The sequence below is a fragment of the Pseudophryne corroboree genome, chromosome 8 (genome assembly GCF_028390025.1).
Source record: "Pseudophryne corroboree isolate aPseCor3 chromosome 8, aPseCor3.hap2, whole genome shotgun sequence".
NCBI lineage: Eukaryota > Metazoa > Chordata > Amphibia > Anura > Myobatrachidae > Pseudophryne > Pseudophryne corroboree.
Window position 1 is genome coordinate 80,559,684 of NC_086451.1, and position 18,703 is coordinate 80,578,386.

General features: G+C 46.8%; 1 protein-coding gene across 3 annotated transcripts in view; it reads right to left on the bottom strand.

Moving 5' to 3' along the window:
- Positions 1–13,727: 13,727 nt before the first annotated feature.
- The window catches only part of GFI1B (growth factor independent 1B transcriptional repressor), a 95,278-nt gene continuing 90,302 nt past the window's right edge, over positions 13,728–18,703 (bottom strand). Inside the window, exon 7 of one of the 3 annotated variants that reach the window (XM_063936747.1) lies at positions 13,728–14,872. In XM_063936747.1, coding sequence (XP_063792817.1) covers positions 14,694–14,872 — 179 coding nt within the window. In that variant the 3' untranslated portion in view covers positions 13,728–14,693. The remainder of the gene's footprint in view (positions 14,873–18,703) is intronic. The other 2 variants (XM_063936749.1, XM_063936748.1) reach the window with 2 other exon arrangements.

Here is an 18,703-nt window from a genome sequence, read left to right on the forward strand (position 1 = left end):
CCGTGGTTTTTTTTTCTTTCTTTATACATACATACTAGTTACGAGTATACTATCTCTTTATCAACCAGTCTATATATTAGCAGCAGACACAGTACAGTGCGGTAGTTCACGGCTGTGGCTACCTCTGTGTCGGCACTCGGCAGCCCGTCCATAATTGTATATACCACCTAACCGTGGTTTTTTTTTCTTTCTTTATACATACATACTAGTTACGAGTATACTATCTCTTTATCAACCAGTCTATATATTAGCAGCAGACACAGTACAGTGCGGTAGTTCACGGCTGTGGCTACCTCTGTGTCGGCACTCGGCAGCCCGTCCATAATTGTATATACCACCTAACCGTGGTTTTTTTTTCTTTCTTTATACATACATACTAGTTACGAGTATACTATCTCTTTATCAACCAGTCTATATATTAGCAGCAGACACAGTACAGTGCGGTAGTTCACGGCTGTGGCTACCTCTGTGTCGGCACTCGGCAGCCCGTCCATAATTGTATATACCACCTAACCGTGGTTTTTTTTCCTTTCTTTATACATACATACTAGTTACGAGTATACTATCTCTTTATCAACCAGTCTATATATTAGCAGCAGACACAGTACAGTGCGGTAGTTCACGGCTGTGGCTACCTCTGTGTCGGCACTCGGCAGCCCGTCCATAATTGTATATACCACCTAACCGTGGTTTTTTTTTCTTTCTTTATACATACATACTAGTTACGAGTATACTATCTCTTTATCAACCAGTCTATATATTAGCAGCAGACACAGTACAGTGCGGTAGTTCACGGCTGTGGCTACCTCTGTGTCGGCACTCGGCAGCCCGTCCATAATTGTATATACCACCTAACCGTGGTTTTTTTTTCTTTCTTTATACATACATACTAGTTACGAGTATACTATCTCTTTATCAACCAGTCTATATATTAGCAGCAGACACAGTACAGTGCGGTAGTTCACGGCTGTGGCTACCTCTGTGTCGGCACTCGGCAGCCCGTCCATAATTGTATATACCACCTAACCGTGGTTTTTTTTTCTTTCTTTATACATACATACTAGTTACGAGTATACTATCTCTTTATCAACCAGTCTATATATTAGCAGCAGACACAGTACAGTGCGGTAGTTCACGGCTGTGGCTACCTCTGTGTCGGCACTCGGCAGCCCGTCCATAATTGTATATACCACCTAACCGTGGTTTTTTTTTCTTTCTTTATACATACATACTAGTTACGAGTATACTATCTCTTTATCAACCAGTCTATATATTAGCAGCAGACACAGTACAGTGCGGTAGTTCACGGCTGTGGCTACCTCTGTGTCGGCACTCGGCAGCCCGTCCATAATTGTATATACCACCTAACCGTGGTTTTTTTTTCTTTCTTTATACATACATACTAGTTACGAGTATACTATCTCTTTATCAACCAGTCTATATATTAGCAGCAGACACAGTACAGTGCGGTAGTTCACGGCTGTGGCTACCTCTGTGTCGGCACTCGGCAGCCCGTCCATAATTGTATATACCACCTAACCGTGGTTTTTTTTTCTTTCTTTATACATACATACTAGTTACGAGTATACTATCTCTTTATCAACCAGTCTATATATTAGCAGCAGACACAGTACAGTGCGGTAGTTCACGGCTGTGGCTACCTCTGTGTCGGCACTCGGCAGCCCGTCCATAATTGTATACTAGTATCCAATCCATCCATCTCCATTGTTTACCTGAGGTGCCTTTTAGTTGTGCCTATTAAAATATGGAGAACAAAAATGTTGAGGTTCCAAAATTAGGGAAAGATCAAGATCCACTTCCACCTCGTGCTGAAGCTGCTGCCACTAGTCATGGCCGAGACGATGAAATGCCAGCAACGTCGTCTGCCAAGGCCGATGCCCAATGGCATAGTACAGAGCATGTCAAAACCAAAACACCAAATATCAGTAAAAAAAGGACTCCAAAACCTAAAATAAAATTGTCGGAGGAGAAGCGTAAACTTGCCAATATGCCATTTACCACACGGAGTGGCAAGGAACGGCTGAGGCCCTGGCCTATGTTCATGGCTAGTGGTTCAGCTTCACATGAGGATGGAAGCACTCAGCCTCTCGCTAGAAAACTGAAAAGACTCAAGCTGGCAAAAGCACCGCAAAGAACTGTGCGTTCTTTGAAATCCCAAATCCACAAGGAGAGTCCAATTGTGTCGGTTGCGATGCCTGACCTTCCCAACACTGGACGTGAAGAGCATGCGCCTTCCACCATTTGCACGCCCCCTGCAAGTGCTGGAAGGAGCACCCGCAGTCCAGTTCCTGATAGTCAGATTGAAGATGTCAGTGTTGAAGTACACCAGGATGAGGAGGATATGGGTGTTGCTGGCGCTGGGGAGGAAATTGACCAGGAGGATTCTGATGGTGAGGTGGTTTGTTTAAGTCAGGCACCCGGGGAGACACCTGTTGTCCGTGGGAGGAATATGGCCGTTGACATGCCAGGTGAAAATACCAAAAAAATCAGCTCTTCGGTGTGGAGGTATTTCACCAGAAATGCGGACAACAGGTGTCAAGCCGTGTGTTCCCTTTGTCAAGCTGTAATAAGTAGGGGTAAGGACGTTAACCACCTCGGAACATCCTCCCTTATACGTCACCTGCAGCGCATTCATAATAAGTCAGTGACAAGTTCAAAAACTTTGGGTGACAGCGGAAGCAGTCCACTGACCAGTAAATCCCTTCCTCTTGTAACCAAGCTCACGCAAACCACCCCACCAACTCCCTCAGTGTCAATTTCCTCCTTCCCCAGGAATGCCAATAGTCCTGCAGGCCATGTCACTGGCAATTCTGACGAGTCCTCTCCTGCCTGGGATTCCTCCGATGCATCCTTGCGTGTAACGCCTACTGCTGCTGGCGCTGCTGTTGTTGCCGCTGGGAGTCGATGGTCATCCCAGAGGGGAAGTCGTAAGCCCACTTGTACTACTTCCAGTAAGCAATTGACTGTTCAACAGTCCTTTGCGAGGAAGATGAAATATCACAGCAGTCATCCTACTGCAAAGCGGATAACTGAGTCCTTGACAACTATGTTGGTGTTAGACGTGCGTCCGGTATCCGCCGTTAGTTCACAGGGAACTAGACAATTTATTGAGGCAGTGTGCCCCCGTTACCAAATACCATCTAGGTTCCACTTCTCTAGGCAGGCGATACCGAGAATGTACACGGACGTCAGAAAAAGACTCACCAGTGTCCTAAAAAATGCAGTTGTACCCAATGTCCACTTAACCACGGACATGTGGACAAGTGGAGCAGGGCAGGGTCAGGACTATATGACTGTGACAGCCCACTGGGTAGATGTATGGACTCCCGCCGCAAGAACAGCAGCGGCGGCACCAGTAGCAGCATCTCGCAAACGCCAACTCTTTCCTAGGCAGGCTACGCTTTGTATCACCGCTTTCCAGAATACGCACACAGCTGAAAACCTCTTACGGCAACTGAGGAAGATCATCGCGGAATGGCTTACCCCAATTGGACTCTCCTGTGGATTTGTGGCATCGGACAACGCCAGCAATATTGTGTGTGCATTAAATATGGGCAAATTCCAGCACGTCCCATGTTTTGCACATACCTTGAATTTGGTGGTGCAGAATTTTTTAAAAAACGACAGGGGCGTGCAAGAGATGCTGTCGGTGGCCAGAAAAATTGCGGGACACTTTCGGCGTACAGGCACCACGTACAGAAGACTGGAGCACCACCAAAAACTACTGAACCTGCCCTGCCATCATCTGAAGCAAGAAGTGGTAACGAGGTGGAATTCAACCCTCTATATGCTTCAGAGGTTGGAGGAGCAGCAAAAGGCCATTCAAGCCTATACAATTGAGCACGATATAGGAGATGGAATGCACCTGTCTCAAGTGCAGTGGAGAATGATTTCAACGTTGTGCAAGGTTCTGATGCCCTTTGAACTTGCCACACGTGAAGTCAGTTCAGACACTGCCAGCCTGAGTCAGGTCATTCCCCTCATCAGGCTTTTGCAGAAGAAGCTGGAGGCATTGAAGAAGGAGCTAAAAGGGAGCGATTCCGCTAGGCATGTGGGACTTGTGGATGCAGCCCTTAATTCGCTTAACAAGGATTCACGGGTGGTCAATCTGTTGAAATCAGAGCACTACATTTTGGCCACCGTGCTCGATCCTAGATTTAAAGCCTACCTTGGATCTCTCTTTCCGGCAGACACAGGTCTGCTGGGGTTGAAAGACCTGCTGGTGACAAAATTGTCAAGTCAAGCGGAACGCGACCTGTCAACATCTCCTCCTTCACATTCTCCCGCAACTGGGGGTGCGAGGAAAAGGCTCAGAATTCCGAGCCCACCCGCTGGCGGTGATGCAGGGCAGTCTGGAGCGACTGCTGATGCTGACATCTGGTCCGGACTGAAGGACCTGACAACGATTACGGACATGTCGTCTACTGTCACTGCATATGATTCTCTCAACATTGATAGAATGGTGGAGGATTATATGAGTGACCGCATCCAAGTAGGCACGTCACACAGTCCGTACTTATACTGGCAGGAAAAAGAGGCAATTTGGAGGCCCTTGCACAAACTGGCTTTATTCTACCTAAGTTGCCCTCCCACAAGTGTGTACTCCGAAAGAGTGTTTAGTGCCGCCGCTCACCTTGTCAGCAATCGGCGTACGAGGTTACATCCAGAAAATGTGGAGAAGATGATGTTCATTAAAATGAATTATAATCAATTCCTCCGCGGAGACATTGACCAGCAGCAATTGCCACCACAAAGTACACAGGGAGCTGAGATGGTGGATTCCAGTGGGGACGAATTGATAATCTGTGAGGAGGGGGATGTACACGGTGATATATCGGAGGGTGAAGATGAGGTGGACATCTTGCCTCTGTAGAGCCAGTTTGTGCAAGGAGAGATTAATTGCTTCTTTTTTGGGGGGGGTCCAAACCAACCCGTCATATCAGTCACAGTCGTGTGGCAGACCCTGTCACTGAAATGATGGGTTGGTTAAAGTGTGCATGTCCTGTTTTGTTTATACAACATAAGGGTGGGTGGGTGGGAGGGCCCAAGGACAATTCCATCTTGCACCTCTTTTTTCTTTTCTTTTTCTTTGCATCATGTGCTGATTGGGGAGGGTTTTTTTGGAAGGGACATCCTGCGTGACACTGCAGTGCCACTCCTAGATGGGCCCGGTGTTTGTGTCGGCCACTAGGGTCGCTAATCTTACTCACACAGTCAGCTACCTCATTGCGCCTCTTTTTTTCTTTGCGTCATGTGCTGTTTGGGGAGGGTTTTTTGGAAGGGACATCCTGCGTGACACTGCAGTGCCACTCCTAGATGGGCCCGGTGTTTGTGTCGGCCACTAGGGTCGCTAATCTTACTCACACAGCTACCTCATTGCGCCTCTTTTTTTCTTTGCGTCATGTGCTGTTTGGGGAGGGTTTTTTGGAAGGGACATCCTGCGTGACACTGCAGTGCCACTCCTAGATGGGCCCGGTGTTTGTGTCGGCCACTAGGGTCGCTAATCTTACTCACACAGCTACCTCATTGCGCCTCTTTTTTTCTTTGCATCATGTGCTGTTTGGGGAGGGTTTTTTGGAAGGGACATCCTGCGTGACACTGCAGTGCCACTCCTAGATGGGCCCGGTGTTTGTGTCGGCCACTAGGGTCGCTAATCTTACTCACACAGCTACCTCATTGCGCCTCTTTTTTTCTTTGCGTCATGTGCTGTTTGGGGAGGGTTTTTTGGAAGGGCCATCCTGCGTGACACTGCAGTGCCACTCCTAGATGGGCCCGGTGTTTGTGTCGGCCACTAGGGTCGCTAATCTTACTCACACAGCTCCCTCATTGCGCCTCTTTTTTTCTTTGCGTCATGTGCTGTTTGGGGAGGGTTTTTTGGAAGGGCCATCCTGCGTGACACTGCAGTGCCACTCCTAGATGGGCCCGGTGTTTGTGTCGGCCACTAGGGTCGCTAATCTTACTCACACAGCTACCTCATTGCGCCTCTTTTTTTCTTTGCGTCATGTGCTGTTTGGGGAGGGTTTTTTGGAAGGGACATCCTGCGTGACACTGCAGTGCCACTCCTAGATGGGCCCGGTGTTTGTGTCGGCCACTAGGGTCGCTTATCTTACTCACCCAGCGACCTCGGTGCAAATTTTAGGACTAAAAATAATATTGTGAGGTGTGAGGTATTCAGAATAGACTGAAAATGAGTGTAAATTATGGTTTTTGAGGTTAATAATACTTTGGGATCAAAATGACCCCCAAATTCTATGATTTAAGCTGTTTTTTAGTGTTTTTTGAAAAAAACACCCGAATCCAAAACACACCCGAATCCGACAAAAAAAATTCGGTGAGGTTTTGCCAAAACGCGGTCGAACCCAAAACACGGCCGCGGAACCGAACCCAAAACCAAAACACAAAACCCGAAAAATTTCAGGCGCTCATCTCTAGTATTTACCCTGCACAGAAACAAAATAACCCACCCAAATCAGTGGCGGATCTTGCCATGGGCAAGCAGGACTTTTGCCCGGGGCGCCGCCTTCCGGAGGGCGCTGGCGCCATCCGGAGGGCGCCGCACCGTGGCAAGATCCGCCACTGCTGCCCGCTGTGTCCCTGTCCGCCTCCGCTGCCATCCCCGTCCCGATCCCCGTCCCCGTCCGCCTCCTGAAGGGAACTAGACGCTATGCGTCTAGTTTCCCTTCCTGGAGAGTAACTTTGCTGAGCGGTGCGCGATGACGTCATCGCGCACCGCACAGCAAAGGTCCTCTCTACGAAGGGAACTAGACTCATAGCGTCTAGTTTCCCTTCGTGGAGAGGACCTTTTGCTGTGCGGTGCGCGATGACGTCATCGCGCACCGCTCAGCATTCAAGCGGCGCTTTTAATGTACAGGGGGCGTAATTGACCACGCCCCCTGTATTAGGCCACGCTGCATTTCCTGCCCGGGGCGCAGAGCGCCCTTGAACCGGCCCTGACCCAAATCTAACTCTCTCTGCACATGTTATATCTGCCTCCCCTGCAGTGCACATGGTTTTGCCCAATTGCTATCAAAAATCCTGCTGCGATCAACTTGGAATTACCCCCATTGTACATTAACTTGATGCCCAAAACCAGATTAACAAGGAGGTGACTGGGATTACAGGCCCAGGTCGCCACATAAATATATGCCCATCATCCTGACAGCATGCTGCCCAGCTGACCACACAGTTGGGCAAAAATCATAACTAAAATTGTATTTCTATTTTCCTCACAAAAGGATACAATTTCTCTACTTTTACATGTTTACAGAGACATTGGGGCTGATAGCGTAGGGGGTGTACACACCCACATGATAATGGCCGCACCCACACAGCACTGGACACACCTCTGCTTATCACAAGATCATTAACCATTTTCATCCCCAGGCCCATGTGGCCCTTAATCCGGCCCTGCTGATGCATATTGCCATTAGGCTGTTTAGATTTGAATCTGTGCTATAGGTGGTAACCATAGGCTGGTCCAAGAATGGTATCTGTAGAAGTAGCTCTGGAAAGGGTTCTTCATGGGAGTATTCTTAAACTAGCGATGGGTATGCATGTCTACAGTCTTTGAAGCTCAGAAGTTCTCCCTGACACCCATGAGTGAAGGAAACCCTTCCCAAGACCACCCACTTTCTTAGAGGCTTGAGGGCTGTAAGGGGCAGGGCCAGGATGATGCAAATAGCATTGATCTACCCCCTACACTTGCCCTTTAGACCTGTCCTCTTGGAAAAAGGTTCCAAAGCATGGCAAGTATGTCAACAGATGTCCCTCTAACCCTTTACTCGTGGTCCTAGGCTCCTACGTGTTCTATTGTCATAATTCTTTGTTACAGTTTGTAACACTAGTTTAAAGTGCTTGTTGATATATTATTACAGATAGTTTCATCAATCATTTTTTGATTAAATGTATTGTTTGAAACTATTATTAGGGTTAAGGGTACCATGTGTGCTTTTTTAAGGGTTAGAAAGCCCCAATTTGCATTCTGAAGTACCATCCATTTGGTTTCTGCAGTGTACAGTATCAGTTTGGGGGCACCATCTTTCGCCAGAGAATCCGTATGTAAACTACAATTTATTTACAGAGCAACATGGAGTGGTTGGGGCTGCTGGGGAGTGTGGACATCGCACACTGCTGCAAACAGTGTCTGGCATCTGATTGGATGGTGTCTGGCATCTGATTGGATGGCAACTGGCCGCTGTGACACTTCCCTGCTGAGGAGTTATCTCTCACTTCTAGCAAAGAGTCTACCGAAGCCTTGGTGGTCCGGGTTGGTTCAGCAGCTTCCTGGAGTTCTTGGCAAAGCTAATTAGTACAGTACAAATGTCCCAGGGATTGCAACCCCTCTACTTGCAGACAAAATGGTCAGGAGTTGATGCTTTTTTCAATGCTGAGAATGTTTGTCCGTAACAATGTTTCGCTTCACCAAGAGTTAACAGGAACAAGTGATTTTAATGACTCTCTTCTTGAGACCGGAAGAATCTGATCTGCAAAGCAAATGATGGGGAGGTTGAGCTGGATGGATAAAATGCCTCTATTCATTCTTCTCAGGAATGCAAATCTGAGAGAAGGACAGAGTAATCTGACATTTTATCACGCTCATTGTAGGAGCACATCATAAAAACAAATGAATGACATTAAATGATAACCCAACGCAATGTTTTGTTTTCTTAAATCCATATCCCCATTAATCATAATTTGCTATTTATTTTTTTTCCATTCCATCTTATGCTGGATATAAAACACTATCATTTCTGCTGTAGAAACCAGTTTATCTCTATGAGAGTAAATACCTGCTGGGAAGTGAATATTGGATTCTTTCATTATATTTGCAAATCATTTCTGATGCTAGAAATCGTTCTTAGACACATTGTTTTACCGTTCCAACGCATTGGGAAGTTTACACACTATAGGAAAAGAAAACATATCAAATATCAATTAAACCTGTCTGCGTGTGATATGGGATCCGGTCTGAAGATCGACAGTGTTTAGGTCGACAATGGTTAGGTCGACCACTATAGGTCGACAGTCACTAGGTCGACATGAATGGAAGGTCGACAGGGTTTCTATGTCGACATGTGCTAGGTCGACAGGTCTAAAGGTCGACATGAGTTTTTCACATTTTTTATTTTTTCATACTTAACGATCCACGTGGACTATGATTGGAACGGTAAAGTGTGCCGAGCGAAGCGAAGGCACCATGCCCGAAGCATGGCGAGCGAAGCGAGCCATGCAAGGGGACGCGGTGCACTAATTTGAGATCCCGGTCACTTTACGAAGAAAACGACAAAAAAAAAAAAAATCCTCATGTCGACCTTTAGACCTGTCGACCTAGCACATGTCGACCTAGAAACCCTGTCGACATTCCATCCATGTCGACCTAGTGACTGTCGACCTATAGTGGTCGACCTAAACATTGTCGACCTAGATACTGTCGATAAAACGAACCACACCCGTGTGATATATGTCTTTACTAATACACCAGAGGGTGTGTACCATAAGTGAGTTTTACAAGATACAAATCTGGCCTTTCATACATGATGTGCCGTGATGCATCATATGTGACGTGTAAACCATAATGAGTTATGGCTGCAATTCCATGAATGATGATTTCCGTGGGTTTCCTGCCTTCTGACCAGTGGTGGCTCCTTCCTTCTTGTAGGAGGTTGGCTGCCACTGCAGCTACCTGTGCCCAGAGAGTAGACCGCCAGACACTTTCACCCGGGTCTCAGCACCTGTGCAATGGATCTGGAAGGTGCTGAGACCGGCGCATATGCATAACTGTGGGCACCGTGCATGCGCAAGGCTTCCGCCTCTATGGACTGCAACAGCAGCAGTGTATAGAAGTCGGCTAGGGCTGACAATGAGACAGGGAGTGCCTTCCCGCAGGAAGCACACTCTCTGCTAATCGCAGCCTGTATTGGCAGTCCTAGAGGGAGAAAACACCTTGTAATGGGGCTGTCTGTAGTGTCTGTAACTGACAGGTGGCTCTTCCAATAAGAAAGTCACTGCCAGTCACATTGAAGCCAGTGCAGTCATGGATTGCAACTGGCTCACTGAGTGGGTGGATTTTACTGTTAGGGCTGCAAGTAAAATCTGCCACTGCTTATGACTGTTTTGCCAGCAGCCTAATTCAGACCTGATCGCTGCAGCAACATTTTCTCTAATGGGCAAATTAATGTGCACTGCAGGTGGGGCAGATATAACATGTGCAGAGAGAGTTTGATTTGGGTGTGGTGTGTTCAAACTGAAATCTAAATTGCAGAGTAAAAATAAAGCATCCAGTATTTACCCTGCACAGAAACAAAATAACCCACCCAAATCTAACTCTCTCTGCACATGTTATATCTGCCCCCCCCCCCCCCCCTGCAGTGCACATGGTTTTGCCCATTAGAAAAAGATTTTGCTGCTGTGATCAGGTCTGAATTAGGCCCTATATCTTGAGTGACTGGGAGTTGAAGGAGTTTTGAAAACGTGTGAATACTGAGGAGGGCTACACAATTCTACTCGTGGCTTTGGAAATATATATTGGCTGCATAATGTATACAGCCTATATATGTTGTGGGACTATTGTGAATTGGTTATGCCCTCTTATTTGTCTTTTAGGAGTTTATGTGCAGAATTGTTACTTGAGACATTTCTCAGAATACAGGTACCCTAAAGGATGTGCATAATTGCAACTTTTGTTTATATTATGACAAAAGGTTTATCTTGTTGCCTCACAGCACTGAGGTCATGGGTTCAATTCCCTTTAAGTCCCTATCTATTAGAGTTTGTATGTTCTCCCCGTGTTTGCATACATTTCCTCAAGATACTTTGGTTTCCTCTTACAATCCAAAAACATACTGGTAGGTTAATTGTCTTCTGCCAAAACAAAACCCTAGTCTAGAATGTGGTAGGGCAGGAGTGGCCAAACAGTCGATCGTGATCGACTGATCGACCGCGGACATGCAACCAGTCGATCGTGATCTGCCGCCCATCCACAGAGGTGAGGAGAGCGCAGCGCACGCCTCTCCTGCCTGCCACCCTGCCCCTCAGTCTGGTCTCCGGCGGTGACAGCGGAGTGTATATCTCAAATCAGGCGCCAGTTCGTTAGCCAATCAGAGCTCGCGGACCGGCGCCTGATTTGAGATATACACGCTGCCGTCACCGCCGGACTCCAGACCGAGGGGCAGGGTGGCAGGCAGGAGAGGCGTGCGCTGCGCTCTCCTCACCACAGCAGCAAAATGGTGAGCAGCACTATGGGAGCATATCTTGCATCCACTCTGTACAGTCCACACATATCCTCACATGTCTTCTCATTCTTCACTTTCCCTTCCTCTCGAACGCGGTTCATCATTGCTGTGTGACCATATCATAGCCCACCAAGAACCTTTGCAATCTGGTGGACAACTATGCAATAGATAGCACCTTTCCTTGTGTATACATGCCTATTTCCCTATAGATTGTAAGCTTGCGAACAGGGCCTTCCTACCTCTATGACTGTTTGTTATCACCCAGTTTGTTAGATCATTGTTATTTCCAATTGTAAAGCGCAACGGAATTTGCAGCGCTATATAAGAAACTGTTAATAAATAAATAAAAATAAAATATCTGGCACCGTGGTGGCATATGTGGCACTGTGGGGGCATATCTGGCACTGTGGGTACATGGCACTGTGGGGGCATATCTAGCACTGTGGGGGCGTATCTGGCACTGGGCACATGGCATTGTGGATGGCATATATGGCACTGTGGGGGCATATCTAGCACTGTGGGGGCATATCTGGCAGTGTGAGCACATGGCACTGTGGGGGCATATGTGTATCTGGCACTGTGGGGGCATATTATCTGGCACTGTGGGGGAATATGTGTTTGAGGTTTTTACCTGTGGGGGCCAATGCGTGATTTTGTGCGAGACAGTCATTACACCCTGTGCAGTAAGGCCATGCCCCTTTTTTGTTATACTACACCCCCCCCCCCCCCTTTTTTGTTATGCCACGCCCCTTTTTTGGCACAAGCTACTATCCCACCTAGGTAGATCACAAAAGCTTTTCAGCTTTCAAAGTAGATCACCGACTCAAAAAGTCTGGCCACCCCTGTGGTAGGGAATATAGATTATATGCTCTGCTGGGGCAGGGACTGATGTGAGTGATCAAAATATTCTCTGTAAAGCGCTGTGGAATATATGTGCATCATATAAATGACCGTTAATAAATAAATACTTTCGATAAATCCTCTCAATTAACATGGAGTATAAGTGAAGTTCTTAGCACACATTTGCGCAAATATGTGGGCCCATATAATGTGATAGTATTAGAGATGTCAGGGACCCATCTAATGAAGTCACCTGGTCGGGGTGCATGGGCCCACATATTTGCGCACATGTGTGCTAAGAACTTCACTTATACTCCATGTTAATTGTGAGGGTTTATCAAAAATGATTTGTTTATTAACGGTTATTTATATGGTTATTTATAGGGTTTATCAAAATTATTTTACTATCAGTGCTTAGAGCTTAGGGGGTAATTCAGATCTGATCGCAGCAGCAAATTTGTTAGCTAATGGCCAAAATCATGTGCACTGCAGGTGGGGCAGATGTAACATGTGCAGAGACAGTTAGATTTGGGTGGTCTATATTGCTTCTGTGCAGGTTAAATACTGTCTGAATTATTTTTACACTGCAATTTAGATTTCAGTTTGAACACACCCCACCCAAATCTAACTCTCTCTGCACATGTTATAAACCCCCCCCCCCCCCCCCCTTCCCTGCAGTGCACATGGTTTTGCCCGTTAGCTAACAAATTTGCTGCTGCGATCATATCTGAATTCGGCCCTTAGTGCTTAGAGAGTACAGCATACTTGCCTACCTGACCCTCTCCATGAGGCCAAAAATGCTCTGTTCCTGGACTTTCCTGGTAATGTATGATTGCCATCACCTGTGGTCAGCTAGTTAATTGATATGAGAGGTGTTTCACCACAGGTGATGGCAATCATACATTACCAGGAAAGTCCAGGAACAGAGCCTTTCTGGCCCTCATGGAGAGGGTCAGGTAGGCAAGTATGGTATATAGCATACCTCCCAACATTTATTCTTTCTAAAGCGGGACACACGCGCGGCGAAGCTGCGCGCGCTCCCGAAAAAGGGGCGGGACCTAAGGAAAAGGGGGCATGGCTTCACGGAGGACCCGCGATCGCGAGCCACGCCCCCGTTTTCGTTACTGAGGGGGCATGCCCAGCGCTCTGTGAGCCGCTGGCATGCCCCCTCTCCCTCTGACTTCAGTGAATAGACGCTGTGCGCATGCGCACAGCGTCTATTCACCACTGCTCTGCTAAGCAGGGCAGCGACAGACAGAGCCTCCCAACTGCCCCCCCCCCACCGCGGGACACTGCGGCCCGCGGGTGGGACAGCGGGACAGTCCCCAAAAAACGGGACTGTCCCGCAAAAATAGGGACAGTTGGGAGGTATGTATATAGTACATCAGCATTTTTCCTTTCTCCAGCATAGTACTAGAAGTACTAGAAGCCTTAGCATGGTAGCACCTCTTAATATGTTTAGAAATAGGGTGAGCAGTCCAGTCTCCCCCCCCCCCCCCCCCCCACACACACACACACACACACACACCCACCCACACACCATTTTAAAGGCATTATTTTATCAGCTACCCATAAGTAGGACTACTAAACAGTATTTAAGTCAAGGTATAGGAGATAAGGATTGTACATGTCTAACTCATAAAATATTTTATTAAATTAAAATTAATATTACAATAAAGTTTGATATAAATTTGCATACATGTGCAGTAAAAAGGATACTTATAGTTGAGTTTATACATAAATAAAAATGTACAAAGCAAAGTTTTCCCCAGGTGCCATGACTGACAGCTCTTCTGTATTATCTGAGTCCATTGGGGTTATTGGATAAATGGTAGAAGCCACATTTGCTATAGGTCATGGGTCAGGATGTTATATGTTGAACCAAAGAGTTTTACACATAGGCCCTCATTCCGAGTTGTTCGCTCGCTAGCTGCTTTTAGCAGCAGTGCAAACGCTAGCCCGCTGTCCTCTGGGAGTGTATCTTAGCTTAGCAGAATTGCGAACGAAAGATTAGCAGAACTGCTACTAAATATTTTCTTGCAGCTTCTGAGTAGCTCCAGACCTACTCCTAGATTGCGATCACCTCAGTCCGTTTAGTTCCTGGTTTGACGTCACAAACACGCCCTGCGTTCGGCCAGCCACTCCCCCGTTTCTCCAGCCACTCACGGGTTTTTACCTGATACGCCTGCATTTTTTAGCACACTCCCGGAAAACGCTCAGTTACCACCCAGAAATGCCCCTTTCCTGTCAATCATTCACCGATAAGCAGTGCGACTGAAAAGCGCCGCACAAACACCAGCAAATCTACTGTTTTGTGTAAAATAACTTAGCGCATGCGCTCTGCGTACATTTAGCAACAAATCGCAGCATAGCGAAAATCGGCAACGAGCAAACAACTCGGAATGACCCCCATAGTGCAATAATCCTGCATGATGTGGTGCCCCAATCCTTTATGTGGCAAGCCTATTGTGAGTAATGCCCGACCGTGGCATATCTGCACGCAGCCTTATGTGTTTGCACCATCTGTAAGGAGCAATCTGGTCTATGCAGATGTGCAGACAGTCTGGACATAGAATGGCACTGCCATTAACAGCAGTGTGGTCATTTCAGTCCATGCTGGTTTTCCCTGTGTCTCCGTAGGTCCACTTTCCGCTGAAAGCCCTTTCCACACAGGTCGCAGGTGAAAGGTTTGAAGCCCGTGTGCTTCCGGCTGTGTGTGATGAGGTTGGAGCTTTGGCTGAAAGCTTTTCCACAGACCTGGCACTTGTGAGGTTTCTCTCCTGAAAGGACGAGAGGAAGAGAAACTTCAGTTGATTGGATGATTCTTTTCACAGGAGACTTTTTAAAGTGTACCCATCAGCTACACACCGAAGAGGCACCATATTGTGCAGTAAAGTCATATAAGCAGCAGCCTATTCATTTATTGAGAGCTAGCAACATCTCTGAGACATGAGGCACTGTGGCCATGCTAATATCTGATGTAGTGGGTTAGAGCAGGGGTTCTACTTGTACTGTTTTATTAAGGTATTTTATTTCCTCTTTTTCCTCTCTTGCTGCTCAACGAACACTGCAACAATCTGCCAGTCACGACACTGTCTCCCCGTGACCTCCAGAATCCATTCAAAATAAGTTGCTGTTACCTACAAAGCCATCAACACTCTCCCTTCAAACATCTCCAATACTGAAATATTCTCCATACATCTGCCTCCGACCAGTACCTCATCTCATCTCATCTCTTGTAACCGCCTCTCACTACTGCCTACAAGTCCCCCCCATGCCTCTACCAACCTATGAACTTCTGTGAAACGACTGATCAGGCTTCCCACAGCCTTCAAATCTTTAGGCCATCTCATAAAACCGATCTCTTTCCTAGATCCTAAACTGACGCCTCACTCCTATACTACCCACACTGGTACATTATCACACCTACAGTACACTACTCACACTGTTACACCATCACACCTACCATGCTCACACTGGTACATCGTCACACCTACCCTACTCACACTGGTATACTAACACACCTATGCTTCTCACACTGGTACATCATCACACCTACCATAGTCATACTGATACACCATCAAACCTACACTGTTTTCACTGGTATACTAACACACCTATTCTACTAATACTGGTACACTATCACACCTATCCTACTTACACTGGTACACCATCACACCTACACTACTTACACTGGTACACCATCACACCTATCCTTCTCACACTGGTACACCATCACACCTCACCTACTCACTCTGCTACACATCACACATACACTACTCACACTGGTATACTAACACACCTATGCTTCTCACACTGGTACATCATCACACCTACCATAGTCATACTGATACACCATCAAACCTACACTGTTTTCACTGGTATACTAACTAACACACCTATTCTACTAATACTGGTACACTGTCACACCTATCCTACTTACACTGGTACACCATCACACCTACACTACTTACACTGGTACACCATCACACCTATCCTACTCACACTGGTACACCATCACACCTACACTACTTACACTGGTACACCATCACACCTCACCTACTCACTCTGCTACACATCACACCTACACTACTCACACTGGTACACCATAACACCTACATGGTACACCATCACACCTACACTACTCACACTGGTATACCATCACACCTATCCTACTCACACTGTTACACCATCACAGCTACACTAACACTACTCACAATGATACACCATTACACCTATTCTACTCACACTGGTACACCATCACACCTACACTACTCACACTGGTACACCATCACACCTCACCTACTCACACTGGTACGCCATAACACCTACATGGTACACCATCACACCTACATTACTCACACTGGTATACCATCACACCTATCCTACTCACACTGTTACACCATCACAGCTACACTAACACTACTCACAATGGTACACCATTACACCTATTCTACTCACACTGGTACACCATCACACCTACACTACTTACACTCGTACACCATCACACCTACACTACTCACACAGGTACACCATCACACCTATCCTACTCACTCTGGTACACCATCATACCTATCCTACTCACACTGGTACACCATCACACCTACACTACTTACACTCGTACACCATCACACCTACACTACTCACACAGGTACACCATCACACCTATCCTACTCACTCTGGTACACCCTCACACCTATCCTACTCACACTGGAACACCATCACACCTACACTACTCACACTCGTACGCCATCACACCTACACTACTCACACTGGTACACCATCACACCTATCCTACTCACTCTGGTACACCATCACACCTATCCTACTCACTCTGGTACACCCTCACACCTATCCTACTCACACTGGAACACCATCACACCTACACTACTCACACTCGTACGCCATCACACCTACACTACTCACACTGGTACACCATCACACCTACACTACTCACACTGGTACACCATCACACCTCACCTACTCACTCTGCTACACCATCACACCTACACTACTCACACTGGTACACCATCACACCTATCCTACTCACTCTGGTACACCCTCACACCTATCCTACTCACTCTGGTACACCCTCACACCTATCCTACTCACACTGGAACACCATCACACCTACACTACTCACACTCGTACGCCATCACACCTACACTACTCACACTGGTACACCATCACACCTACACTACTCACACTGGTACACCATCACACCTCACCTACTCACTCTGCTACACCATCACACCTACACTACTCACACTGGTACACCATAACACCTACATGGTACACCATCACACCTACACTACTCACACTGGTATACCGTCACACCTATCCTACTCACACTGTTACACCATCACAGCTACACTAACACTATTCACAATGATACGCCATTACACCTATTCTACTCACACTGGTACACCATCACACCTACACTACTTACACTCGTACACCATCACACCTACACTACTCACACAGGTAGACCATCACACCTATCCTACTCACTCTGGTACATCATCACACCTATCCTACTCACACTGGTACACCATCACACCTACACTACTTACACTCGTACACAATCACACCTACACTACTCACACTGGTACGCCATAACACCTACATGGTACATCATCACACCTACATTACTCACACTGGTATACCATCACACCTATTCTACTCACACTGGTACACCATCACACCTACACTACTTACACTCGTACACCATCACACCTACACTACTCACACAGGTAGACCATCACACCTATCCTACTCACACTGGTACACCATCACACCTACACTACTTACACTCGTACACCATCACACCTACACTACTCACACTGGTACACCATCACACCTACCCTACTCACACTGGTACACCATTATACCTATTCTACTCATGCTGGTACATCATCACACCTACACTGCTCACACTGGTACACCATCATATCTACCCTACTTACACTGGTACACCATCACACCTATCCTCTTCACACTGGTACACCATTACACCTGTTCTACTCACACTGGTACACCATCACACCTACACTTCTCACACTGGTACACCATCACAGCTACACTAACACTACTCACAATGGTACACCATTACACCTATTCTACTCACGCTACACCATCACACCTACTCTACTCACACTGGTACACCATCACACCTACCCTACTCACACTGGTACACCATCACACCTACACTACTTACACTGGTACACCATCACACCTACCCTACTCAAACTGGCACACCATTACCTTTGATAAAACAGCAGGAGCTGTGAAACGCGTCAGGTGTGAGCCCCTTCATCACCTCATCACAATCTTCACTGCAATCCTGAACCACCGCGGACCCCAGAATCTGTTAGACTTGAACCATATCCAACAACTAAGGACTGGACTTTCTTGTCAACTAAAACGCAATACTGGTGAGGACTTTCCTTGACTTTATGCTAAAACATTGGAATTGCAGAACCTCCAGCGTTGGGACCTAATCTTCCAGCCCAGGGACTATGCTATAGCCCCAGGATAAAATTGGTTTCAAGCATACAGGGTCATTTTTGGTTCACAAAATAAGCTTATGTGATGTTGAAAAGGTGATTGAA